The following is a 26,118-nucleotide window of genomic DNA, read 5'->3' on the forward strand; positions in this document are numbered from 1 at the left end:
ATATACGTGAATAAAAGGTCAAAACTCTTCCAGGAAGGAACAAAGTTCTTGGGGTTTTGTTTTTATGGGTTTGTTCTTGCTTTTGTTTAAATACATAGTTATGAAAAGCAATTTAACCTTTGGGGGTTTGAGGAATTCACTGTGACAATGGTCGAGCTTAAAAATAACAACTGCTACTCCAAGTAGAGTGTCCAGAGATGACCAGGTTTGTTCTGCTGGCTCTGAGGACCACCAAGTGTGTAGCCTCGGCTTTAACAAGTGATGCTAACCCTGCTCACCTGCAGTGGTGGGCCTCACCCTTCTTTTAGCTTTGCAGGAAAACAAGGGCTTCATTATGTTGTTGGTCTCTCTGATCTTACCTGCTGCCAGGTTTGAGTTGTTCTTTAGCAGTGTTATAGTGGAAGAAAGAAAGGCAAAAGAGAACAGCTATTATACATTACAAAAAACTGGGAGAAGAAGGATATGTGGCAAAAGGAGAAGCACTCTTATCAGATCTGACTCAGGCAAGGAGAATTGTCTTACTGACAGATGAACGGTCCTCCTTCCCCAGTGTGACCTGGAGGAAGTAAAATTCCTGCTTGATTTGCAAGTATCAGCAGTGACAGGTGAACAGGAGGAATATGGAAGATTCTGCTCAGGAATTTCATTACCTTGACATTTGGCATTTGGTACTGTGACAGCTTATATTCTAAAATACCCTTCAGTCCTATCACTTCCTGGGAGCAGCAGCCCTGTCTTAAAGGCCACTTAAAGAAACATGGAACAGGAAAATGCAGAGGCCATGTTACTTTGCCCTTGTGGTTTGTGCAGGTAAGGAGCAAGTATTCCTTGACTGCAGCATGGAAAGGAGCAGACAGGTCTGACTTGGTGCATCAGTGTGGATGAGGAAGGATGAAGTGAACCACCAGAAATATGATTTCCTGCATTGTTTCCTATGCCCCCATTGAAGGAAGTAGTTTAAACAGAGTTGTTTCTCCTCTCTAAGTGTTAATGAATACTCATTCATCAGGCCACTCATCATAACTGTCCTCAGTGCACTGAGAGATCGTGGGAAAGTCAGGGGTTACTGCACAGGTTTTGAGGCCTCAGTATGCACAAAGGGTATAAAATTGACAGTATTTTCCACTCTTTCAAAGCCTTTGCACTTCACAAACCCTCATAAGTTAAGTCTTATTATGGGAGGAAGGAAAAAGGACGTGGCTGGAAATCAGCTTTCTAATGCGGCCGCCGCAACATCTGTTTATTTTACTCCTAAATCTGTCTCTTTCTAGTCCCTGTTTTCTTGGATTTTTATCACCTCAAACCACCAAGTTCCAATAGTTTAAACTGAGATTTTCTGGTCTTGCATCTCTACATGCTGCTGCTGTAAAAACAAATCCCTTTTACATCGTATGTCTGATACACCAAAAGGAAGGGACAGAGAAGCCACATACCTTGGCCGAGAACTAAGAGAAAACTTACATTTCTCGATTCCTAATGTTACACTTTTTTCCCCCAAATTCTTTTCCATGCCAGAGAGCGCCTGCCACAAGCGTAGCTCAAGCTGTGTGTGATTAATAATTCACAGTTTGTGCTAAAAGCAAATCAGAGTTAATTTGGTATATTTTCCTTCCACCATTTACTACATGAGTTTCTCCGTGAAGGAGGCTCTGTGTTGCTGCGCATGCAGTGACTCATGCCTTATGTAAGTAACTAAAGCATTTTATAGTTTACAGAGAAGAATGTTCTTGCTCATTATGTGGATGAAAGGAGATCGCTGCATTTCAAATGACATGTATAATTTAGGCACTTATTTCTAGGACTGTTTGGAGCAAGGAATGAAGAGAAACTAAAATGTTTGAAGTGATTTGAGTGCTTCATAGTTTCTAATGTGACTTGCAAAATACACAGACCACTAACTTTAAGACTGTGCTAATGGAAGAATGGCTCTAAACCTCCAACACACTTTTTCCCCCCTAATAACAGTATATATTTTAAGCCATAAGTAGAAACTATTATTTGTTAGACTGTAAAAATCTGCAAAGATCTCATATTCTTTTCTGCCAGTAGTTACCTGCTGTGCCTCCAAAATGGGAAGAGGAATGGGGAAAAGTATGTCAGAAAGATGAGCCAACTGGTCAGGAGAATGGCATCCAGGCTGCACTTGGCTGTTGGTGGGAGATGATATTTTCCTCAGCCAACTCAATATTAGACCTTAACTCCAAAATCAGAGCATGGAATATTCTGTATTTCAACAGTGTGTGGAGTTATTCAAGTGAGAATCAGTGACATCATCATGGCTGTGTATTGGGAAATCCTTATTTGTGTTCCTCTTGGAATGTTGTGCTAAACTAAATGAAACATGATTTCTGGAGTTTTGTATCTTAACAATCATCAAATGCTGTCATGTGTAGAGGGGATTTGGGCCTGTGTGGCCCAAAAGACGGGAAAAGGGGAATGGCTTTAACCTGCCAGAGGGGAGACTGAGATGAGCTCTTAGGCAGAAGCTCTTCCCTGTGAGGGTGCTGAGGTGCTGGCACAGGGTGCCCAGAGAAGCTGTGGCTGCCCCATCCCTGGCAGTGTTCAAGGCCAGGTTGGACACAGGGGCTTGGAGCAAGCTGCTCTAGTGGAAGGTGTCCCTGCCCATGGCAAGGGGTTGGAACTGGGTGAGCTTTGAGGTCCCTTCAACCCAAACCAGTCTGGGATTCTATGTTCTGCAAATTATCTTCACAGGCATAGGTGCTTTGGTGAACTTGAGTCTATTTTAGAATGCAGAATTCTGTTTCTGTTTTCTATCGGTTCCCTTTGTTTGTGTATTTTGACTGTACCCAGACACCAATCTCTGTGTTTCATGGGCTGTTTGAGGATGTCTCCAGCAAATCGCCCCCTCATTTTCTGAGATGTTTGAGTCTTTAAAGCAAATGCAGTGGTTGGATGCCTTTGAGCAATGGCACTGGGGCAGGTTATGGCCCAAGTTTTGAACCCCTGTAGATATTGAGATCTTTGCCTTGTAAAAATCTCTCAAAACTGGTGTATTATTTATTTATATTCTGCTTCAAGGACAACACTTTTCAAGCCAAGAGATGACACAAAGGAGCCCTGGGCTGTATAAATATAGAATCTTTTTATTTTTTTGGTTAATAGATACAGTACACTTTTTGACTACATAAGAAAGCGTTGTTTTCAGTGCATACATTCTTCAGACAGACAGGAACATGGCAGACAGACATTCCTTAGTTTGTTTTCCTTAAGTCCCAGGTTACTGGGTTTTTCCCAGTTTTCCTTAACTGCTTTGACAACTGAAGGTCTAAGGGAATATGAATTGAGCAATTAGGATGTGCTGGCTCTTGTGGCACAGGATTGCTGGGCAGGACAAGGGGACACTACTCAGCATATGCCACATTACTCTTCCTGTAACTGTGGCCCTGTGGCATCATATTTGCTTGGGGACCAAATGACTCAGGCCAGCAAGTTTTCTTTTCTGTGATAGCATAGTATGAAACAACATACATCAAACAAACAAGCCAGGACTTGGGCTCAACACTTGCATGGTCACCTACACAGCAACTGACTCCTGACAGGGTTGAACCCAGAGCCCTCCCTGCAGTTTACTTGTGTAAGATGATGCTGGTGTCATTCTTTGGCAAAATTCTGTATCTTTGTGATGTAGTATAAAACCAGGAAAATGATCCCCAGGGTTTGGCCATTACTGTTTGCAGGGAGGGACAAACAAGTTATTCCTACTTTTGTATTTTCACTTTATGGCAAGAGAAAAATTACAGGCTGATCTCTGAGTGGGATACTGATCCTGTCTGTCTCCTGTATTCAGGAAAACCCAGTAATGCTTTAACCTTTGTATAGTTGCTTGCTAGTGATGTTTCCCTGCACACATTTCCTGGTGGTGTCCAGTTGGTGCTGGTGGGAGCCAGAGACCATTGACCTGAAACCACATCCTGAGAGGGGCAGACCAAATGTGTAAAGCAGGTAGGACATGATAGGGCAGTGCCAACGCTCAACATGGAGGATCATTGAGAAGATAAGTCATAAACTGACGACTGGCTAGTTACAGGCTTGCGAACATTCCTACATATATGAGAGTATAAATACAAGGAGAGAAGTGCCTGGATGCTCTGGGTTGTCCTGGGCCTTTGCCAAGCAGTTCAACTGAGGAGTAGGGTTTGGATTAGTGGGATGTTTTCAGCAGAGAAGTTTATGGCTACAGGCAGACCTGAAGGTATCCATCTTCAGCATTCAGTGGTTTTGTTTGAGACTATTACTCAGACTTTAGATTTTTCTCTGACCTTCATTGACACCCTGAGTAGATGGTTTGGGGCCAGCATCCTGGTTAAGAGCCCTTTTTTTGGAGGGTAACCTGGAAGAACCTCACTAAGAAAGCACTAGGAGAAAGATAAGATTCACATAGTCAGTCACCAATCTTCGTTTTGCTCCAGATACCACTATTGAAAAATCAGTAGATTAAAAAGCTTCTCTCATTCAGGGAAGGATACAGAGAGATTCCAGACAAACCTGTATCAACTACTTTTCCTTGTGAAAAAAGCTTCCTCTACATTATCTATTTCAGCCTCTGCAAGCACAGAATATACAGGAAAGAGCAGAGTGCAATGGGTCCTACACCTGATCTTACTTTAAAGGCAGAGGAAGGGAATCCAAAGGGACTGTGAAGAACAAATATCAAGAAATAGATGAAGTGTAGAGAAAAGAGGTGGTAGGAAACTGCAAAAAACACCAGCCTGAGCAATACCATACAGGTGAAGACGCTTACCCTTGGACACCCACACGGCAGAGGATTGCTGGAGAGGAGACAGCACATTTGTGTGAGCTCTGAGTTCCTCTGCCCCAGTTCTCTGGGGTTACAAGAGGATAAAACCAGTAGGAGTAGGCACCATTTAAGACCACAAAGGTACGTGTTAATGCCAGGCAGCACTGACCTCAGGTTAGATAAAGCAGGAGTGGAGTAAGAATCCCTGAGAAGTCTGCAAAAATAATAAACATCACATCATTTAAACAACGTGCCCCTTCTCTGGCCAATACACCAGCTAGAACAGAGACAGTAGAACCTCCTCACCCTTACCATGAACTGCATGGTGACACTTCCAGGAATGAGATAAACCTGCCAGATTCCTCCAGATCCCTGTTTCCTAACTGAAACTAACATGGGAGAGTAAGTGAGAGCTGGAGATACTCACAGCCAAGGGGAGAACTGCTATAAAATGGCACTAGTAGGTACTGTAAACTGGCGCCTGGCCTGCAAGCATTAGTGAAATGTTTAGTAACAATACTTAACTCTGTTAGGTCTGAGTATCTCTTTTGACTAAAATGTTACAAATCTTACTGTATAAATGAGTCACTATATTTGTTTCTACTGGGTAAACTATATACATCGTTGTAAGAAAAGAACCATAATTAAATTAAGGGAGGAAAGGAAAGGACAAACAAAATATTAGTAAATAAAATAGAAGACATATGTTCAGTAATACTTTTCAGGCAATACTTTTGCTTGTTACATTTACTATAAGGAGGGGAAAAAATCTTCCACTCAAAATAAACATTGGAATCAGAGCTGCCCAAACATCAGTCATTGGCCGTCTCCAGAGCACCCAAAGGCCACTGTGGTGGGTTCAGGGGTGTCTTTGCTCTCTGAAGAAGTGGCCATTGATACAGCTCAAGGTGATTTTGGCACTGCAGAGGAGCCCCGAGTGTCCAAGGGGCTGCCAATGCCACTAGTGTGTTAAACCTGAGCCGTTGAGCTCTGTTTTCATGTCATCTCTCAGCATGCTGATAGATGATGTTGAGAGGCAGAAGGGGCCCTGGCTGCATCTGCTTGGGTCCCATTTAGGAAGCATGCTCCGTGTTCCTCTGGTCTTGGAGAAGCATCTACCGTCCATCCTCGATGAAGTGGAGAGGTGACACTTTACTCTTAAGGTCTCAGAAGCAGACCATTCACCCAGCAGTGTTTCCCATTCCTTTTCCAAACACAGAGCATACTTGCAGGGTCTTTCCCTGTATGTAGTTAGTTAAAAGTTTATAAGTGATGTTGTCATTTTCGTCTCCTGCAGAAGAAGGCACAATAACAAACCCTCTCACACTGCTGCCATTACCAACAGAGCCAGACAAACTGTCTGCACCTCTTTGCTTTTTGCCATATGAATAAATTATTCCCAAAGGAAGCGATTGATTCTTTGATCAGAGCTATAGATAGTTCAGTTCCTGCTTGATGAAAAACTGATCCAGTGAGCAAAATGGGGCTCATCCCATGAATTCCTTCCCAGTAGTTTCTTCTGTTAAAGAACCAGTTCTACTACTACATAGGTATTGAAATACAAAGAAGTGCAAAAATGACCATAAAGCAAGTACAGAGCAGGTCCACTATGAACAAGTGAGTTACTGCAAGTGATTTCCTTAATACATATTTTCTGAAGGTAAGGAGCAGGAGAAGTGCAGTGTCCAAGGACCCCTACTTCAGGTGCTGTAGTGTTCACAGTTAACATGGAATGGGGTTTGGAGATTTGCTTCCCCGTTTAATAATACCTGAGGCTTGTTTGTGTTTACTTCAGTGTAGCCAACTGTAACCCATCATCCAGAAGTGTTCTTTTTGCCAAGGGAACTGAATTCTTTTGCAAGTGTTTTTTTGTTTTTTTTTGTTTTTTTTTCTGTAGTTTGGAATAATGAAGAAAAATTCTTTTTCTCTGAAGAAGTCAAAACAGTGTCAAATAGAAGAAGAAAAGCAAAAAGCTGCAAAGACCTTGGAAGAAACTGTACAGGGTTATTTATATATCTGGGTTTATGGCTTAGGAGGTTATAGCTGTGACTGTCGATGAGCATCTCTCCATCTTTGCTTGCAACCTAGAAACTTCTTCCCTTCCTCGACTTCTAAAGTCAACTTTTTTGTGTTGTGGTTTAAATGACAAGGGTGATCTGCTTATTTTTGAAGTAGTTGTGAGTATGCATGGGGTCTGCATGGGACCAAGACTTGCAGTTTAGCATGGGCTAGCATTCCCAGGGTCACACTGTTGGGATATGCCGCAGAATCCAAAGGAAATCCCTTTTTCTTTAATTTAATTTGTTTTTTTAGTAAATAGTATGTGTGCAGAAAGGAAACAAAAATGCTGCTGCCCTGCTGGTGCCAAGGGTGTCTGTGCATTTATGCTTACGCCCATTCACACGAACATGTGCATGTGCACTGGGAAATTCTGGCTATTTAAGCTTAAGAAGGTTCTTAAGGCAGTGATTTTGCCTTGCAATCATTATGCATGCATCTCCATCAAGGTGCCCTATTGCATGTATGCTAAATAAATTGCTATTTGAACAAGGAGAAAACACAGGGAAACAGATTTAACTACATTGTATTCCCTGATGGCCCAAAAGACCAGCCTCCTTCTTGATACATGGGTGCTGTCTGCTTTCTCAGTGCCATAGCATTTTCAGGTATGCATTCTATAAGCAATGGAAATCATTAAATCACAAATTGTAACCAAAATATTTGGGATTTCAAAATATTTCAGTAACATTTCCAGAAGCGGAGATCCCAGGTCAAGGATGATGCTTTGGGTTTGGATTTTCTCCCAAACCTGGCTGTTGTTTTCCTTTGATCCTTTACACCATCGTACAAAACAGTCCTTGCAGGAAGTGTGCAGGACCAGGAGGATGAATCTGGTTTTGACCACAGGCTTGACATGACTCTTAGTGACTCTTATGGAGTAAAATGTGAATGAAGGAACTTGTAAATGTGAAGATGCCAGTGAGCAGTCCCAGCTAGGGCAGGAAGGAGCAGAAGCAGTTCTGGGTTACAGCTCCTCTTGTGATTCTGATAGAATGTTAATTTACCTCATATGTTGCAATAGGCCTTTGAAGATAGGAAAGAAGATGCTCTTAAAACGTTTCTCTTCACATCAGAGATGTGCCAGAAGAAACATGTGAACCATTGTGCTGTCAGATTTCCCTCCTGGTTTTACCCAGCCTCTCTATCCAGGCATGGAGGCATGAAAGAATCCAATGTGAGTGAGGAACAAGATGCCCGGAGTTGGGCTGGTTACACTGGAGGGGCCGAGTAGTGAATGACAGAATTGTAATCTGGAGGTGGGCTGTGGCATTCCAGGTTTGGATCCATAGGGAGGAGAACAGAGTCTTCCAGTGTGAAGTCCATGGTGTCCTCTTCTACCTGAACCGCTGGCTGGTATTTGACAGCCTCGTGGTCAGATAAAATGGATTCTTTGCTCTTGCTAACAGCTCTCCTCCTGTTGGGAACAAACAGTAGATATATGGACCCTGTCTCCATAGGGTTTTGTCTCTATGTGTAATTTATGGTCAAAATTAATATTAAAAATAAATATATAAAGCATTTCAAGTTACCTTGGCAGCATCCTGTAAGGCAGCGACATTTTACAGATGAATAAGGGAACTGAATTAGGTAATTTAAATAACTCAGTGTTGTAAAAGTAGATTTAAGAGTAAATCCGGAAGTGCTGTTGCCCTGTCTGTTTAGCTTACCACATTTCAGTGCACTACATATATATCTTAGATATAAATGCACCTGTCTTGTGCATACACTGATATTCTCTGTCATTGTTCTGACACAGGTCAGTAGAAATTCGACTTTTCTGAAAGTAGAACTGAAGGCTATGACTTTTCTTTAAGTATAATAAAGGATGAAATCATCTATGACAGACTCTAATTTAAAACGATACCAAGAGCAAGAGTGTGTTAAACACTCTCTTGCAGGGTAGGGCAAAATCTCTCTTATATCCTTTATCCCTTTAACATCACTGAGGAGTACAGTAGCAGAGGGCAGCACTTTCCAGCACTTCAGCTGCTGGCCTGTGACTGATGCTGTTACAGAACCAGCTTTCATTTTCTGCTGTCTTCCCTTATTATAGGTGATGAAGGCAGTGGGAGAACAGCAACTTCCATCACATGGAGCAACTTCAATGTTAAAAGTAGGAGAAGCCTGGAGGGGATTTGTATCACAAGGTGACCTTGAGGAGCAGCAAGTGTTGTGGAGACAAAAAAAGGTACTTTCTGTCATAGACTGCCTAAAAGTACTGTTCTGTTAAGCCTGGTTTCTTCCATGAGAGGAATTCATTGGAAGAGGTCTGGATAGTGGGTAGTTTAAGGCTGGTTCTCAAGAATACCAGTGTGAGAATGGCTTCTCCACTTTGCTCAGGACCCTTTAACAAGCATCTCTTTGGAACCAGCCTTACTTATAGGCTGATGGTGGCAGAACTCATGTCTCAGTTCAGTGACTTACAGTGTGCCTGGGAGAGTTTAAAATCAGGTGCTGTATGTGTATTTCATGCATGTTCTAATGACCCCAACCTAATCTGAACAATCAGCACCTCATCAAATAGTTGTATAATTCATTACACTGATTTTATTTGTACTGCTGCAGTGCTTAATTTCCCAGCACTTAATGGTGGATTCAGAGTGTGGTGCTTTAGAAAGAAAGCAAAGCCAGTTCCTGCTCCAGGAAACCAAACAATAGCTAAGAGACAGATACAGCAGTTGGAGGAAGGGGAAGAGAACTTCATCACAAATGTGGCACATTCTGCTTTGCGTTCACCATTTAGACTTTGCCTCTTCATCCAGAGAAAAATGGGAGTGGAAACTTCTTCTGTACACTGTACATTTGGCAGCTCTCCCTTTCTATACACACACAGTTTCTCTGTAGAGAAATTCTTCCCTGGCACAAGCAAATGAACCACAGCTTTGATTCACTGTTTATTTATGTATTTTTCTTTTTGTTGCTCACTTCTATTGACTTGTGTCAGACCATTCCATGGATGCTCTGGCTTCGCATTTGCAAGGTATTAAAGTTGTTAGTGGAGACTGAGGAGCTTGAAAGTATCTGTTTAACTTGGCCCCCAGCCTGCATATCTCAGGGTGCTGGGGAAGGAGAAATGTTATTAGGGTTTAGGTTGGCCACACAATGGGAAATGTTCAGACCCATCTAGACTCCCAGCAAGTGTTCCTGATAGGTCTCTGCCCCTGTAGGTCAGGGGACTGGATATCTGGGAAGAACGGCCTATCCCTGAAATCAGGCTGGTCTTTGAAGAAGGATTCTTAAATGCGGCATCTAATATTTGCTCTAAAGACAGAAAGCTGATGAGTTAGGTCAGAATCAAGTTTTGTCATTAGGTCATGGCAGACCAAAATGCAATTAACTGCCAGAACTATTCCTTTCATCTAAATGCATTTCCTAAATTAAAGCTATCCAGGGGTCCTTGCAATTTTCCCTTCAACGCTCTATATTAATGGTACTTCAGTCTACTCTGTTCATGCTCAGCAACAGAGAAATGTATATATGCTTAGACTGTATATTGGAAAATGAGACTGCAGCATCCGTTTTCTGTCTGTCCTTGAAATCTCATTTGCTACCTAGACACTGCCACACTGAATCAGGCACCAGCCTGGCCTGCGCTGGTGGCCAGCACTTGATGCTCCAGAGCGAAGCAAACCTCTATGCTCTGAGCCAATTGTACCACCCATATAAGAGAGAAGAATTCTCCCTGAACCCCACTGATAAACACTCTCTGACTGAAGGCATTAGATGTGATTAATCACACAATTATGCAGCTCCAGAAGTTCATAGTGGTTGTGTAATTAACTAATTTCATTAAAAGCAGGCCGTGGCTTGCTTCAGTGCTTCTCCACTGCCCCAAAAGGTGTTCCTTTGCTAATTTGCCTCTGCCTGACGTGTGAGTACTGCAGCTGCAGGAGGTGATAAAGGAGATGTTCAGTTTTGATAAATCTGCTGATAACCACGAGTTTCTCAGCCCAGTCCCACAGAGAATACCAGTGGCTGTTTGTGTTCTCAGCACGGCACAATACTGAACATCAGGCATGTGAGTACTGTGACTTTCAGCTGCTCACTGACCCAAACTGGTCATATTTTGGACCCCAACCAACCTGAAAACTCATTTGTCCTTGCAAGAATATGTATGTTTGGGGCAGGATAAAGGGAAAGATGAGAATCTGAATGCTGCCACTGTGTTTGTGTCCGTATGGGGACACAATATAGCTAGGAGGTCTTGGACATGAGCTTGAACAAGTGTGGTTGAGTGTGATACTGTGGGTAGTGAGGGCTTTTAACAGTTCCCATTTTTACTGTGCTATGTCAGATGAAGCTGAAAAGTCAAGGAGTTAAACTAAAGGAAGAGAATTTTAGCCTGAATATGAAGTAATCTTTCAGTCTTTTTTAAGTTTTCTGAAGAGGTGTCAAAGCTGGTTAGAAGATTCCACAGGATAATCCTGTGATAGCTGGAAGGCCCAAATGACCTAATAAGACTTCTTCATCCTACTGTATGAACCAGGAGTTTTGGTTAGAGGTAGAAAACCACTGAGAGCTGGGAAATCATTACTGGAGCTGTTGATTTTATGTGAGAGGGAGCCAGTTTCTATTAGCCTGAATCTTAGGGTCAATGACTTGAAGAGGAACGTGGAGAAAGAGAGATGACTGTAAGAAAATCACCCTTTCAGTGAGGGACTGGAATGCCAAGTCTAGCGCTTATTCCCAGCGCTGTGGAGCAGCTCTTATTGCTTTGCAGGAAGATGCCCTCAATAGGAAAAACAAGTAGACAACTGTGTCCACACTTGCCCCATCCCTGGCAGTGTTCAAGGCCAGGTTGGATGGGGCTTGGAGCAAGCTGCTCTAGTGGAAGGTGTCCCTGCCTGTGGCAGGGGGTTGGAACTGTATGAGCTTTAATGTCCCTTCCAACACAAACCAGTCTGGGATTCTGTGATTCCACGTAGAATTCCAGGCCTTGTTCAGAGGCTTTGTTTAGGGATAAACGAAGAATTGGGCTGAGCATTGCCAAGTGGAGCAGTTTGTCTGCTCCTAATAACATGTAGGAGCTCCAGGGCTTTGCTGCAGCTTTCATAGGTGTTTAATGAGGCACAGAGTAAGATGATTAATATTTTTAAATTTGTCTACAATAAAAGAAATAAAAGGGTTATTTTTCCTCCTGATAGTTATGACTGATTCACAGTTTGCTTTAATATGGTTTAGATGGGGTGCTGTGCTGAAGGAATTAAATCCTGGCTTCCTCCCAGGCAGTATCAGTGCATCAGTAGTCTACTGGCATAGAGAGCCAGAGAGACTCAGGGGCTAGAGTCAAGAATTCACTGTTTTGAAACACTTCTAATGCAAAGTTCAGCTAACATAAAGTTCCAGCAGTCACTCAGTGAGTGTGTGTCCCCTGGCATGGGGCAAAGTGGGTCACCTGTCCCTTCACTGCCTCAGTGAGATGAAAAGCGCTGCCGTCAAAACCAGGCTGGGCACCGCAGCCTTTCACACTCTGTGTAGTCCTTGCCACTCTAAGCATATAGTATAATCCTAGAAGTGGCTTACATGACTCCTGAGTAGTTACTCGTTCAAAGTTACTTCTGTTTCGGAGAGCTTAAGTAAGGTCATAGTGGCAAGATGCTGTGTGACACAACAGTAAATACATGTGCAAACTCAACGTGTTCATCACAGAGCAAAAACCTTCTGAAACTGAGTCCTGCTGGGCAGCAAACGTGTTTCTGTTGGGCACCTTGCACTGGACATGAATGCCTGATGCTCCTGAGCAAAATCAGTTTCTTCCAGTAGTAGTACTGACTTTGGCTTTGGCAGAGCTCTCAGTGATGGGGTCTGGATGCAGCATCAACAGCCCAGAGCATATCAGCTGATCCTGTCAGCTGGTGCCATGGGACTTGGCCAGAACTGGGGAAGTTATTTCAGAGCAGCTCAGGATAATTGCTTTAGGGGGGAGAACGGAGAGGGAGGGAGGGAGGACAACTGAGCTGATACCAAACCTATTATAATCTTAAGCAGTAACTTGATTATAGAGTCTCTGGGAGCATTTTAAGGCAGTGCTTGGCAGTACTCTGTTAATATTCTGAGATGAGACCTGACACCAGAGTCATCCCATCATTAAATCCCCTCTGATTTGAATGTGCTTCCCTGAATGCTGACTCCAGTGTCATTATCGCAGTCAATCTTTCTGTCTGTCACTACAGCAATTGTTGTGACTTTCAGCAGCATAAAATGCTTAAAGCTCAGAATGGTTAGTCCCGTGCAACAGTCGTGCCAGGCCCAGAGTATCAAATTCATCTTCACTAAACTCTTGACACTGACACTCCGTGGGGTGTAGTGTTGGCAAATTTTAAACTCCACAGAGAAATGAATGCAAGATAAATAAACAGCAAGAGTTTGGGCAGAAATCATAAATGCAGCCACCCTGCTTTAGAAAACATTCTAAGCTTTGAACAGTTTTGTTTTAGGAAAGAAAGGCTGTTTGAAAACAATCCAGGGTAAATGTTTTCGGTAGAGATACACAATTAACAAGGGTGACTTTATCTCCCCTATTAAACCAGCACTCCCTTCTGACCTCTCCTGGACTATTCTATAGGCTTTTGAGGCTTGTTTGTAAAAGTTAGCAGTGCACAAGTGCCAAGGGGTGTCATGTTCCCAAATGGGAGGGCATCAGGATGCTCTGCTGCTACATTAAAAGTATTATTTGGGCCAAGGATAGCCTGTAAGATTAAAAAGCAAAAAAGCAGCTGGTCAGATAGCTATCTCAGCTGGACCTGAACCGCTCATTGAAGGCTGTGGCCAAGAAAAAGCACACCTCTGTGTGTTCAGTGGGACTTGGGGTCCTGGGAATAAGGAGATAACAAACCCCGCTTGCTGCAGGCTTTGCTTTTCTAGCAGAGCTCTGTTAAGGTGGTCCTTCATGGTGTGGCTGGCGCAGAATGTATCAAGTCTCTTGCAATGAATGGAATCCCTGTGGAAGTGAGAGCCCCAGCTGTGTGGGTCAGGCAGGGGTGCTCTGAGCCAGCTGAGCTGTGGTACTTCACATTCATCCCAGTGGGCTGAGAGCAGTGCAGGAGGTTTTCCTGGAAGTCTCGAAAAAACAAGCTGTTATGGAATTCCTGTGTTTCTACACCTGGCTGGATGCTGGTTTTCAGCAGAAAGCCTGGAATGGGAAGAGACAACCTTCCTCTGCCAACTATTTATCCAAACAGGAGAGATGCAGTAGGGAGACAGCAGTCACAGGTGACTGACAGAAATCATTAGGAGGCTAAATCCTGTTGGGATGCTCTGTGTGTGTGTGTGTCTGTGGTGGGTTTGTGTCAGCATGCCGTCATGCAGATTGAGAGCTGAATCAGTCCAGGTGAAGTGTCACTGTAATGCAGTTCTGACATTCGAGCTCCTTTTCTTAGAGCTGATGCCATTTGGTCTCCATAGCAATGCACGGTGCTGGGCAGAAATCCTCACCGTGTGCACAGGATAAAACCATGGAACCGTGTCCGGATCTCAGCTAATCCGCCAACAGGTACAGCACTGGGAGAGTGCTGCAGCAGAACTAGTGCTAAACAATGTTATTCCTGAGATCACACTCCTATCCTACGGAATCTGTAGCATTTGAGTGCTCCCTGGTAGTGCTGCCAGGCTCTCCGGCCTTCTTTCGGTAACCTTTTCCCTTTCCCACTTTCTATTTCTCTCCTGCCTTCAAACATCCAGGAGTTTATAGGTTTAAGGCCTGAAAAGATGCAGCAAACTCCTTGAATGTTGCTTTTCTTTCTGAGTGAGGGTGTTATCCCCTCTGAAGTTCCCTTTGGTTCTGGCTGTGCACTCTCATGTGAAGTGCTCTGCAGAAATTGCACTAGCTTTTTCTCACCTGTCATTTCTTTCAGTGTAAAAAAATGGTGACATGATGTAGAACAAACTCTGGTGGGAAAGATCACTGAGTTTAATACAGAGGAAACTAACAGAAATCTCATCAATAGATTACAGAGAAAACTCCAGAACTCAGCATCAGAAACAAGCATTTTCCTGAATAAGAAACTGCCTTCGAAAGAAGTAGCCCAAAGTACTCACGCTAGAGCCATGATCCCGTAGGGCCAGGAGCGGATTTCCAGCCTCTTTGGGCTTTTTATCTCATCTGATGTCAACACCATCCCGCTGTCTGACTCCTGAGGGGCAAAAGGAAGAGAGCATCAGCAGAGCCCCAAGGGATAGTGACAGCACAGAGGCTTCTACATTAGAAATGGTTCTGTGGGAGAAGAGTCAGACTGAACACATTAAATTCAGTAGAGGAGGAAGGTGATGCTGCTGCTTTTAGGCAAGTTGGTAGAGTTTCACCTTATACAGCTGTCTGCAGCTGCAGAGCAGACAGAGCAAGGGCAGGAGAATCCAACTTCACTGTGGGCTGTAGAGGTTGGGGATCCCTGTCTGTCTGCCAGCAAGGTTGCTGTCTGTACTTAAACAGGGGAAGTTTAGATTGGATATAAGGAAGAAGTTCTTTCCTGTTAGGGTGGTGAGGCACTGGAATGGGTTGCCCAGGGAGGTTGTGAATGCTCCATCCCTGGCAGTGTTCAAGGCCAGGTTGGGCAGAGCCCTGGGTGCCCTGGTTTAGTGTGAGGTGTCCCTGCCCATGGCAGGGGGGTTGGAACTGGATGATCTTAAGGTCCTCTCCAACCCTAACTATTCTATGATTCTATGTTTTGCTTTGTGTTGGATACTAACACTACTTACTGATGTAAGAGCTACCAGCTGTTCTGTGTGATCACAAGATTCCAACTAGCAGCCCAGAGGGCAAATGTTCGCATAAAAACTCTCGATTCTGTGCTGTTCAGTAAAGAGTTTAGCACATAGCGATGTCTCACTGGTATATGACATTAAGCCCATTCTTCAGATTATGGGCTGTATGATCAGTTCTTATCCAGCTTTTCCTGTTAATGCTGCTGTTTAGCCTGACAACATCTGCCTTGGTTTTGTGGTGATCAAGTTTTTGATCTGTGTTTTGAACGAGCACCCTTTAAAATGAACGTATCACAAAATAATTTGACATTTTCAAACTTGAAATTGATATCAAGCATGACATATGGATACCATCGAGGTAGGAAAGCTGGTATATGAATAGACAGGAATTCATAAAGGGCATATCCAGTAATGCTGGCTGCTCTCAGAAAAATACTTACTATAAATATGCTATTAGAAACATTGAAATGTTAAAGAAGTGGCAGTTCAGTATCATTTAGGTAAATTCAAGTGTTTTGCAAAGATCTGTACCCTATAAAGCTCATTGTACTTTGGTTATGGATTTTTTATGAGATGTCCAACTAAACTGTCTTGATTTGGTTTAAAATTGAGGCTGTGATTCAGCTGCACTTAAAGCTGAGTCTCCAGGTTGCAATTAAGATCAGGCTGTCACTGTGCTGAGCCCTCCACAGGTTCCCAGACATGCACAGCCCTTGTTTTAAGTGGTTTAAAACCACTAAAAGTTCTGGGGGGGATCCTTTGCATTTGAAGCATTTTGTGGACAAGGGGTGATGGGTTCAGACTTAGGGGAAGTTCAGGTTAGATAGAAGGAAGTTCTTTACTGTGAGGGTGGTGAGGCGCTGGCACAGGGAAGTGCCCCATCCCTGGCAGGGTTCAAGGCCAGGTTGGACAGAGCCTTGGGTGACATGGTCTAGTGGAAGGTGTCCCTGCCCATGGCAGGGGGTTGGAGCTGGATGAGCTCAATGTCCTTTCCCACCCTGACTATTCTGTGATTCTCTGTGATGCTGGAAAGTTGCATGTCTGCCTGTCAGTCAAAACCAAGAGAGCAAAAGACTTCAATATTTAGTCTTATTTTATCAGTCAAATGTATTGAAAATACAATCAGTTTTATATAATATAACAGAAAAAAACAGTCACAGAAAACAATAAATGAAAAGCCAAAGCCTTTTTATAAATTCTTTGGTAATAAACCAGTTGCTAGTCAGATCAGTCTAGAAACTGGTTTTCAAAGCACAAAGTCAAGTCCTAAATGCATTAGGTCTGTCAAAACCCCAGCTGCTTTGCATTTTGCTTACAGAAGAATTGCTACAAGAATATCAACAGAGACTCCATTTAAGCAGCACAATTGCAGGGAGGTGGTGAAGCACTTTTAAGAGTTCCTGGGCAACTAATTGGAATAAAGATCTCATCAGCGTTAATGTCTTGATATTTAGGATAATTTTAGTAAGCCAAGTGCACTTACTTTGTCCAAAAGCAGATCACACCATCATTTTGCTTTAGAAGATCCTCATTGAAATATCACATTTATTTCTGATCTCTTAATGTATTAGGACTTACTTTGAAATGGCACGAATAGGAAGCATTTAGGAAAGTAGTGCTCATGCTGGCAGCAGTTATCTCTTACTGATGCCAGATCTATCTAGTAAATGTCTTTGTGTGATTCAGAGGGACTGATTTTTATCCTGCAAGTGGAAAGTTGCAGGAGTCAGAGAAATTCTAAGCCTTCTAATCCCTAAGATGCACTGATAAAGGCACAGGAATTACATCTGGCAAAATACTAGGGAATAATTGTGCATGGTAACAGGAGAACAGGTGAGAAGTACACTGTATTTGTCATGGACATGAAATATGGATGTTTGGTCCTTCCCAGGAGAGCTGGCCTGAGGAATGGTTTAGCTGAAGGAGGGGGGACAGACCAGCTTGTTTCTGAAAACTGCATACATCCTTCTCTCCTTTTACTGCTCCTACCCATCTGATGCTTGCCCTTTTCCTCTTCATGCCTCCTCCTTAAACTTTGATCTGCCACCTCCCACCCTTGGAACCTGTAATTTCAAAGGAAGCCAAAAGCAGAGCCATCATTCTGTAACAAAATAAGCTTTTGTTTTCCACTGGAATGAAAATGAAACCTTTCACCATGCTCTCACCTTGCAGTGCCATTGAACTAGCAATAAATGCATTCACTTAGGATGAGGAAAAGCCCTTTGTGTGAATCAAGTAGAGCAGGAACTCGAATCTTGGTTTTGGCTATTCAGAGCTGAACACCCTCACCAGCACCAAGTGATTGGCTGTCTCAGGCAGCCAGAATGTGTTCTGGACACATTTCCTTCCAAAGGCTCCATTTCAACAAGCTGTCATTTTCTTATGGTGGAAAACCCAATTGAAATATGTAATATAAAGCCCCTTAGCCTGATCAGAGCCAGGTCATCATGAACGAGCTTCTCTTTATTTATTAAGCTAAATGCAGGTCCCTTTTTGTTGTCACACAAACCTGTGTGTGAGATGCTCAGGCTAAATCTTCTGCTTGATGTGAGTTCTTTTCTTACCAAACAGATTTCAAAAGCTCTAATAAGTGCTCATGGTGCTGGTGAGGGGTGATCTGTGAACCCAGTTCAGAAGGATGCAGTCACCTCACTCACCTCATGCATCACTTTCTCCTTTTCCACTGGCACCTCATCAAACGTCTTCACACTCAGCGGTCTCTTCTTGCTGTTGTTACTGAAAGCAAGAGAGTGGAGGGGTCAGCATGAAACCTGAGCAGATGCTGCACCAGTGAGTAGCTCAGTTAACACCCCAGCACAGCCCAGCTTCTTTTTTTCATCTCTTGTAACTCAGGAACAATGTCCTCACACATTTGGCCGCCCAGCTCCTTTAGAACAGCCATACTGAGAGAGGACCACAAACAGGGCCCACCTCTTTGAAATCTTCCTTCCCTCCCACCCTTGAATACATTTTCCTTACCCAGTTTCCACTGCACTCCAGCGATTAACACAGTTGTTCAAGTTTTCTTCCACAGGGCAAGTTTTGGGGTTAGATTCTCCATCAGGACACAAGGTGATGTTCAGTGGGATATAGTCTTTACCATCCTATATAGTTAATAACATAAGAGAACATGAAGCTGATAAAGGTCATCTTGTACTGCATCTCAGATATATAAGGTTACTATATTCTGTAGAGCTTTACGCTGAAGTCCATTCCAACCCAAACCATTCTGTGATTCTATGATATTATCATTGCATTCTCCTAGTCTTTGGGAATTCCAAGGGACCAGTCTCATCCAATGTGTTTGGGAGAAGGGAGGGAGCAGCATGAAGCCCCAAAAGCCCTGTGGCCGATACGACTCTTTAACAGATTTTGGAATAGACCTTTTGCTTATGTTCAACTTAAGGAGCTGCAGTTTAGGAAGAGCCAGTCCTTCAAATGGCAGCCTTAGAGGGTTTAGTTTCTTGTTCTTACAGGGAATTGATGCTGCACATCTTGGTAAGCTCTGCATTGTCATTATACCCCTTCAGAAACTGCTCTCCCCTTAAAGTCCTAAAAACTATTTGTCCGAATTTGCCTTTGCTTGACTTTTTTCTTAATTTTAAGAGGCAGTGAAGGGCCCTATTCCCTTATCAGGACTTTTGTCTCCTTCATTTCCTTTGGTTATAGGAGAAAACTCACAAGCTCCTCATATTGCAAACTGGGTCCTCTTCAACTTAGCTTCACTGAACATGTTTACAAACTGGCAGGAGCTGCAGGAGAGTGTTTGATTTCTTCTTCAATTAAATTGCAACATAATGGCTCTGGGTGTTTTTACTGAAGAAGAAAACAACTGATTTAACTGTTATGAGTTTAATAATTCTGTAATTGACTTTCTGAGCTTTAAACTGCATTGGTTTAAAGCTCTGAAGAGCACGGGTGAGCATAGTCTCAGAAAATGAGGCAGAAAGTTCAGAGCAGCTACTGGCAGTTGTATTGGGTTTGTGTGGCCAGGTTTAGATAGCAGGGGGGCTACAGGGACAGTTCTTGTGAAAAGTTGCCAGAAGCTTCCCCTGTGTCTGATGGAGCCATTCCCATTCCCCATCCCCTGCAGTGCTCGGGGGGAGGTAGAGAAATCAGGGGTGAAGTTGAGCCTGGGAAGGGGTAAGGGGAAGGTGTTTTAGGATAAGGTTTTCTTTCTCATTATCCTGCTTTGATTTGATTAGTAATAAATGAAGCTGATTTCCCCAAGTTGAATCTGTTTCGCCCATGATAGTAATTGCCAGGTGATCTCCATGTCCTTATCCCAACCCAGGAGCCTTGTTCTGTTTCCTCTCCCCTGTCCAGCTGAGGAGAGCAGCGATAGAGCAGCTTGGTGGGTTCCTGGCATCCAGCCTGGGTCAGCCCACCATAGCTGTTCACTGTGCTGGAATGCAATTAAAACTGTTTGTGAGATAAAGCCCTATTGTTCCTCTAAGGGGCAACTGAGCCTTTTTTTTAATTACTGTAAGTTTCTGCTTATTATGGATGGGTAAACATCTAGTTTTGAACTCTAATCCCCTTTGAATAGTTAACGTTTTCTTTACTCATCCCAGTAGCCATTTTCCTGCTATGAGGGCAAATCTAATACTGCTGCTCGACATAGTCCTTACCTGTGCACAGGAATGAACATACCTTCCCCTTCCCCCCGTGCCCATAGGTAGGCATTTGTTGAGGAACAGTTTGTACCACTGTACCTGCTGGACATTGGCTTGCAGAAGGTCTCCTAAGCGCTCCACAAGCTCAGTGAAAGTAGGTCTCTCAGTGGGAACGCCATGCCAACAATCCAGCATTGTCTGGTAGCTAGGTAAAAACCACAGGTATTAAGGAAGGAAAAGGACAGGCGCTTTGCTTCCAAACTGTTTCATTATTGCTTGCTTTGGTCATAGTTTTGGATTAAGACAGGCACACATCTCCACATTGGAATTCTGTTCTACTTCCCACATGGGATGCTTTTTCCTTCTATAGTCCTGTCTCAGCTGAGCCTGTAGGCTTTTTGTGTCACATAACTTAGAATTTGACTTCTGGGCCCCATTGATATTGCTGGAATAAGTCATAGTTATGGGTGCCTAGTTTCTGTCAAGGCTGACACAGCAGTCTCCTGAACTGAGATTCATGAACTGCAGCTGACGTGGGGAGATCTTTTAATCTGGTCAGCAAAGGTCAAGCTGACTCAGTCTGTCTTTAGCATTCATCTGTGGTATTGGGACACCCAAGACATGCACAACTACAGCGTTTACTGAAAACAAAACCCAAAATACATAGCTGTTGTCTCCTGAGGTCTCCTTCCCCTCCACACCTCAGTACACTGTTGTGTAACACTTAAGTGACACGTGTCAGCTCTCAGTACAAAACCAGGGGCTCTTACACTTCTGGAGTGGAATACTCTGGAGATCTCATCCGGGTGCCTTCTTTGAGCCGTCGGCAGAAGTCCTCATCTATCTGCACTCCAGGGTATGGTGAGGCACCTGGGGGGAGAAATGAGGAGGAGGCTCTAGAATGGCACAATCCCTGTTTCCCAGTCCAGTGGCATCAACACTCATCAGTTATTTCTGCTGCTTATTTTTGGGCCACTCAATTGCTAGTGTGAAACCTGGGAGGACAGTTCATAGCAACTGTAATTACTTTTGAGATGTAGACTGCTGTAAAGGGATTGAGAGTATTCTATTAACTTGCGCACAAGTTGGCCTAGCAGTTGTCAAGTGAAGGAGTGAGACTTATTTCCGTTCCTGGTGGGAATGGTTGTCATCAGAGGAATGACTTGTGTAAATGTGTGTGTGCATTGAAGGTTGTGACCTTTCTTGTACGACATTTGCGCATTTTGGCATCCTAGAGGCTGGATGGTGAATTTGGAAAGAATTTAATCAAATCTTAACACTGGGGATTGAATGGAATCTGGATCTGTATCCAGCCCTCGAGGAATCCACGTGTGAGGTACCATCTATAACATTCCTGCATTTTTTCCCTCCTGTTTGGAAACACCGTCCGATGCTGTGCACTTGGGGGCACAAGAACAGCAGAAATCTGTTGGAGCAAAGCAGTGAAGAGGGTGCCAAAGTGTGGCTGGTGCCAGAGTTATTCTACTCTGTGAATGTGACCACTCAATCTGCAAAACTGTGCACTGGGGAGCAAAGATCCTGGCAACCTCCTCAGAGGGCATCTCCCCACAGCAGATAGGCTCTGCTGATGTTCAAAGCTCAGGGACACTTAGCCACAGAACATCAGAATTCCCTTGAAGTGCAAGTAGCAGGTGACAGTATTAAGAGTGTTTTCTGGAGTTATGTAGGTTGGAAATAGTCAGTAGCATCATTTCTGTTTTATATCTTGATTTTCCTTCCTAGTTTTGCCTTTGGCCTGTCATTATGATCGTAATACCCTGGTAATTAAATGTTCAGCTCACATGGCATTACCCCTTAGCCAAAGTTCTCAAAACAGGCTTCTGTCAACTCACAGGATCTCTCTGAATAAGTAGATGGATAAAACCTGTGGTGTCCCTTTCCCAGAGTTACACTGTGACCAAGGGGACTATGTGATAAGCCTAATAACTTGGATTTGGGATGATGAGGCTCCAGCATGTGGCGAGATCTACACATGACGTTTTCCGTGGGGGAAATCTCTTCCAAAATGCTCCAAGCTGTGGCACACACTGGATATGGTAGCACTCTTTTGATCTTGGTTTTATTTTAGGAGGGTAATAAGATGCTGATGTTATGCTACCAGGCAGTGCTTGTTTACCGAATTAGCTCTGATTGCTTTGTGAACAGTGCACATCCAAATTGCAGGAGACACTGACACTCTGTAATGCACCATGCAAGTGATTTCAAGATGTATTAAACATTGCTGCCATTACCTGACCTGAGTTGTGCTCAGCCCATTTCAGTAACACAAAGCTCAATGTAAATTAAGTCTCTCAAGTCCTGATTTCCCTGTGTATCGCCATAATGGATACATTCTGCCAGCCCTTCTGGAAGCAGCCATCCTGCTTCATTCATCTTCTGACCCTGAAAGGACCCATGGCTGAACTGAAGTGCATTTTACTAGCCAGTCCTTGTTCCTTCTTTAGAGGGTACTAAGTGTGTGGGACCCAGTAAAAAGCAGCACTTTGCAGATGGGAGCCCAAACATCCCCTGCAGCAATGACAAATAACTTCCATCCCTTGGCTCCCAATGATCTGTAAAACTTTTATATAAGAGAATTCAATCGGTGACACAAATCCTTAATTAAATATTTATCAGGAGAGCTGCAGATGTGAGTAGTGCCAAGCCACAGGCATGCCTGGGTGAGCTGTATGAAAACCCTCTTAGCCAAGAGGACTGCTTTGAATCTGTGCCATGGGTTGAGGAAGTTTGGGATCCATAGTTTGGGATCTGTGTCATAGTGAGGGCAGGGACTGGCTCTGTGGAGAAATGTAGATTCCTCTGAATTCAGAAGAGGACAGTCTGTTGCTCCAAGTAAGCACCTCCATTAAGCAAAGAGACTATCTCAAATCAAACCAGATAAATTTCATTTTAAACAGTTAAAAATACTGATTAATTTAAGTGACTCTATTTTAATTTTAAAATTAAATTGCATTAAATTAAATTACAATTTAATTTTCATTTTTAGTCTTCAGTAATAAAGGCCAAATGACCCTAAGTTCACATCTGTTAAGCCCTGTCAGGACCTTTGAGAATAATACAACCAGTCTGCCCTCTGCAGTGGTCTTTGCCATCATCAGTATTCAGTTCATTTGGTTTCTTGGAGATGCTCAATGGAGAGGCTGTCCCCTCTGAGTGTGTCTCTGCATGCTAATGCTAATATATCTGCTGGAATAATCTATTGGAACTGAGGCATTGCCCATACTTCTGGAGCCTCATCCTTCTGTGGTGTTCCAAGACACTCAGCAGGTGATGCTGTTACAGAGCCGTGGAGGTGGTGCAGCCAAAGAACAGGACTCTAAATAAACAGGGCTGAACGCTGGAGAAGGCGATAACTGCCACTTGTGTCAACCATTTGAGTGTGAACTCTCTTCTTTTGCATGCTGATACAAACTAGAGAAAGGTCCAAATCAGAGACTTGGACCGAAATCAGGTTGGGATCTTTGCAGCCAGCCCCAAATAAAGTTTAGGCTAGAAACAGCTCCAGACTTTGCATCCAGATCTGGACTTGGAATCTAGAGCTCAGTTTCAACTGATCCATGAATCAGAGATAGCAGAAGATTAGAGAGTTCACTTTAAAATTCATCGGCTTAAGTTGACAATGGTGCTTGTTTTCTTTTGTCTGTGAGTGCTGATTAGAAAGCCAGAGCTGACATTCCTAAATTCCCTCAGGAAAACAGCACTTGCCACTCCGCAAAGCGAATGTGAGAGCAGCAAAGTCCGACTGTCTGCAAGACTGCATGTCTCAGGTTCAGGGCTTTATCTGCTGGACAGTAACCAGATGTCAGTGAGGCTGAGATTTCCAACAGCTCTGTGTGGTGAAATGTCTAGTGCATACACAACACCATTCGTACTCCTTCTGGCTTGTAAATGATACGGCCAGAAGAGCACCTTCTACCCCCTCTTTGCCAGAATGACTTACACAGAGTCTAGCACTGGTTCTCCTATCAACCTGTTGGCTGCTGCTGCCAATACATTGTTCTTACTTAGATTTTGTGGGGAAGATAATCAAGCTGGGATGGAATGTCACGTGGGCAGACTCCCTTGTGTTCCAGGGGCTGCCACTGTGTCACCAGTGGCATAATCCTCTGCAGCCATGGAGCTGGGTGGGTTCCTGAAGCAGTTTGGGCTGCTTAAAAATACAGTTTGACAGGGAAACTTCTTCATTGCTGTCACAGAAGTATTGCAGTCCCAAGCAGCAGATTGCTGGTTACCTCTGTGCTCTGATGCTTTCAGTTATTACAGATGTTGGGTCCGGGGTCTGGACTGTGTTTTGTTCCCCCTTCCCAGTATTTACTTGTTGCCAGGAGGGGTTCTCGCTGACCTCAGTCCCATGTCTGTATTTTACACCTGATCTGCACTGTGCGCTTGCACCAAGTGAAGTAGAAACACAGCACCACGTTATCACCTTTCGTTAAAAGCTTCTCTTAGCAATAGAGCCATAAGAGGGGAAATGGGTTTTAAACCACTCTTACCTAGAGAAAATATTTCCCAGAGCAGCACTCCAAAAGACCACACGTCACTCTGTGTCGTGTAGATTTTGTCAAAAATAGCTTCTGGAGCCATCCATTTGAGCGGGAGCCTGGCCTGGGAATGCAAAGGACACAACGAGTTGCCAGACCTGTTGTGACTGATCTGCCCAAGCCCATGAGGACTAAACCCCCAAGGTGAACGTTCCACTTACATCTCCTTTCCGCACATAGTCGGGGTCTTTATAAATATCCCTGGCTAGCCCGAAGTCACAGATCTTAACCACGTTGTTCTCTGAAAGAAGGATGTTCCTTGCTGCCAAATCCCGATGGATGCACTGCAGAGGAATGAGGACAAGTGAGATCAGAGACTTTGCGTGGACAAGGAGCCCCTGCTAGAGCAGGAAGCATGAGACCTGCTTGGGAAACGGAAAGATAAATGAACTTCTGGTGAGAAGGAAACTGTCTGTGGGAATGTGCTGAAATGTACTGTCATGTGAAGAAGAGACGATGACTGAGGGGACAAACCAAGTGTCACAGATCATTTTCTATGTGAAATTACCTTCACGGTATGGTGAGCTAAAGGGAGGGCCATTCTCCAGCTACTTCTTCTGGGGGAAATTTGGGAGAGGTCAAACAGCAGCTGCAGGTCCATTTGCAAATGCAGTGCCATGAGTGTGTGTGTGTCTCTGGCTGTGCTGCCCTGGGAGCTGGGCAGTAGGTGCAGATGCTCAGTGTTGTGCATACTTTGGCCTGTGTATTGCATTTAATCTACTTGAAGAGCAGGCACCCCATAGGCTACAAACATACTTCTTTTTGTATCCAAAAGGCTCCAACACTGCTGACAAGCTAAATAAGTAGCTGGCTACTCCCTCTTCATTTTTCAGTAGTTCCTTTGTTGACCATACAAGAAGGATCTTTATGAGAAGCCTTTTATGCATTTATTTATGAGATAGTTCCATGAATTGTCTTAGGATCTGTACACACTCCTTCTATCTAAACTCTCATGTTACAGATGCCAGTCCTTGCAGCCAAGAACATGATGGATATTCCTTCACAACTCCTTCAGTGCTACTTATTGCTTAACCACCGGTGGAATGTGATCTCCAGCACTTTAATATAAGAGCAAGAGGCAGATCACTCAGGCACAAGAGTATATTTGGATTTGCTCTTATCAGATACTCCTGGCTCTGTGAAAGAAGGTCAGCCCTGACGTTCTAGTGAGCTCACTTTTCGGGAGGCGAGAAACTCCATGCCTTTGGCCACTTGGAAGCTGTAGCAGATCAGATCCTCCAAAGTCAGGGGCCTCTTGTACAGATCCTCAGCATCTACAAGAGATCACAGACAGAGCAAAACACTGGAGCAGGAGCTTCACCCTTCTTAGGCATGGGTGCCACTTGCACGCTGGGGAGCCCAGCCCTGCGGCTGAGTGTTGTTGCGTGAGTTCTCCGCTACAGCTGTGGTTTAGAAACCA

At 43.8% G+C, this 26,118-nt stretch overlaps 1 protein-coding gene across 2 annotated transcripts in view; it reads right to left on the reverse strand.

Annotated features, from left to right (window-relative positions):
* Positions 1-5,336: 5,336 nt before the first annotated feature.
* Positions 5,337-26,118, reverse strand: part of LOC134174816 (vascular endothelial growth factor receptor kdr-like) — a 121,961-nt gene continuing 101,179 nt past the window's right edge. For both annotated transcript variants that reach the window (XM_062640092.1, XM_062640091.1), the window contains exons 22-30: positions 25,875-25,972; positions 24,860-24,982; positions 24,651-24,762; positions 20,907-21,006; positions 20,236-20,341; positions 18,500-18,624; positions 18,178-18,256; positions 14,858-14,952; positions 5,337-8,234 (exon numbers count right to left, since the gene is read on the reverse strand). In XM_062640092.1, the coding sequence (XP_062496076.1) occupies positions 8,030-8,234; positions 14,858-14,952; positions 18,178-18,256; positions 18,500-18,624; positions 20,236-20,341; positions 20,907-21,006; positions 24,651-24,762; positions 24,860-24,982; positions 25,875-25,972 (1,043 nt within the window). In that variant the 3' untranslated portion in view covers positions 5,337-8,029. The remainder of the gene's footprint in view (positions 8,235-14,857; positions 14,953-18,177; positions 18,257-18,499; positions 18,625-20,235; positions 20,342-20,906; positions 21,007-24,650; positions 24,763-24,859; positions 24,983-25,874; positions 25,973-26,118) is intronic.

The sequence above is a fragment of the Pezoporus occidentalis genome, unplaced genomic scaffold (genome assembly GCF_034315485.1).
Source record: "Pezoporus occidentalis ecotype Australia unplaced genomic scaffold, CSIRO_AGI_Poc_V1 ctg63, whole genome shotgun sequence".
Classification (NCBI taxonomy): domain Eukaryota; kingdom Metazoa; phylum Chordata; class Aves; order Psittaciformes; family Psittacidae; genus Pezoporus; species Pezoporus occidentalis.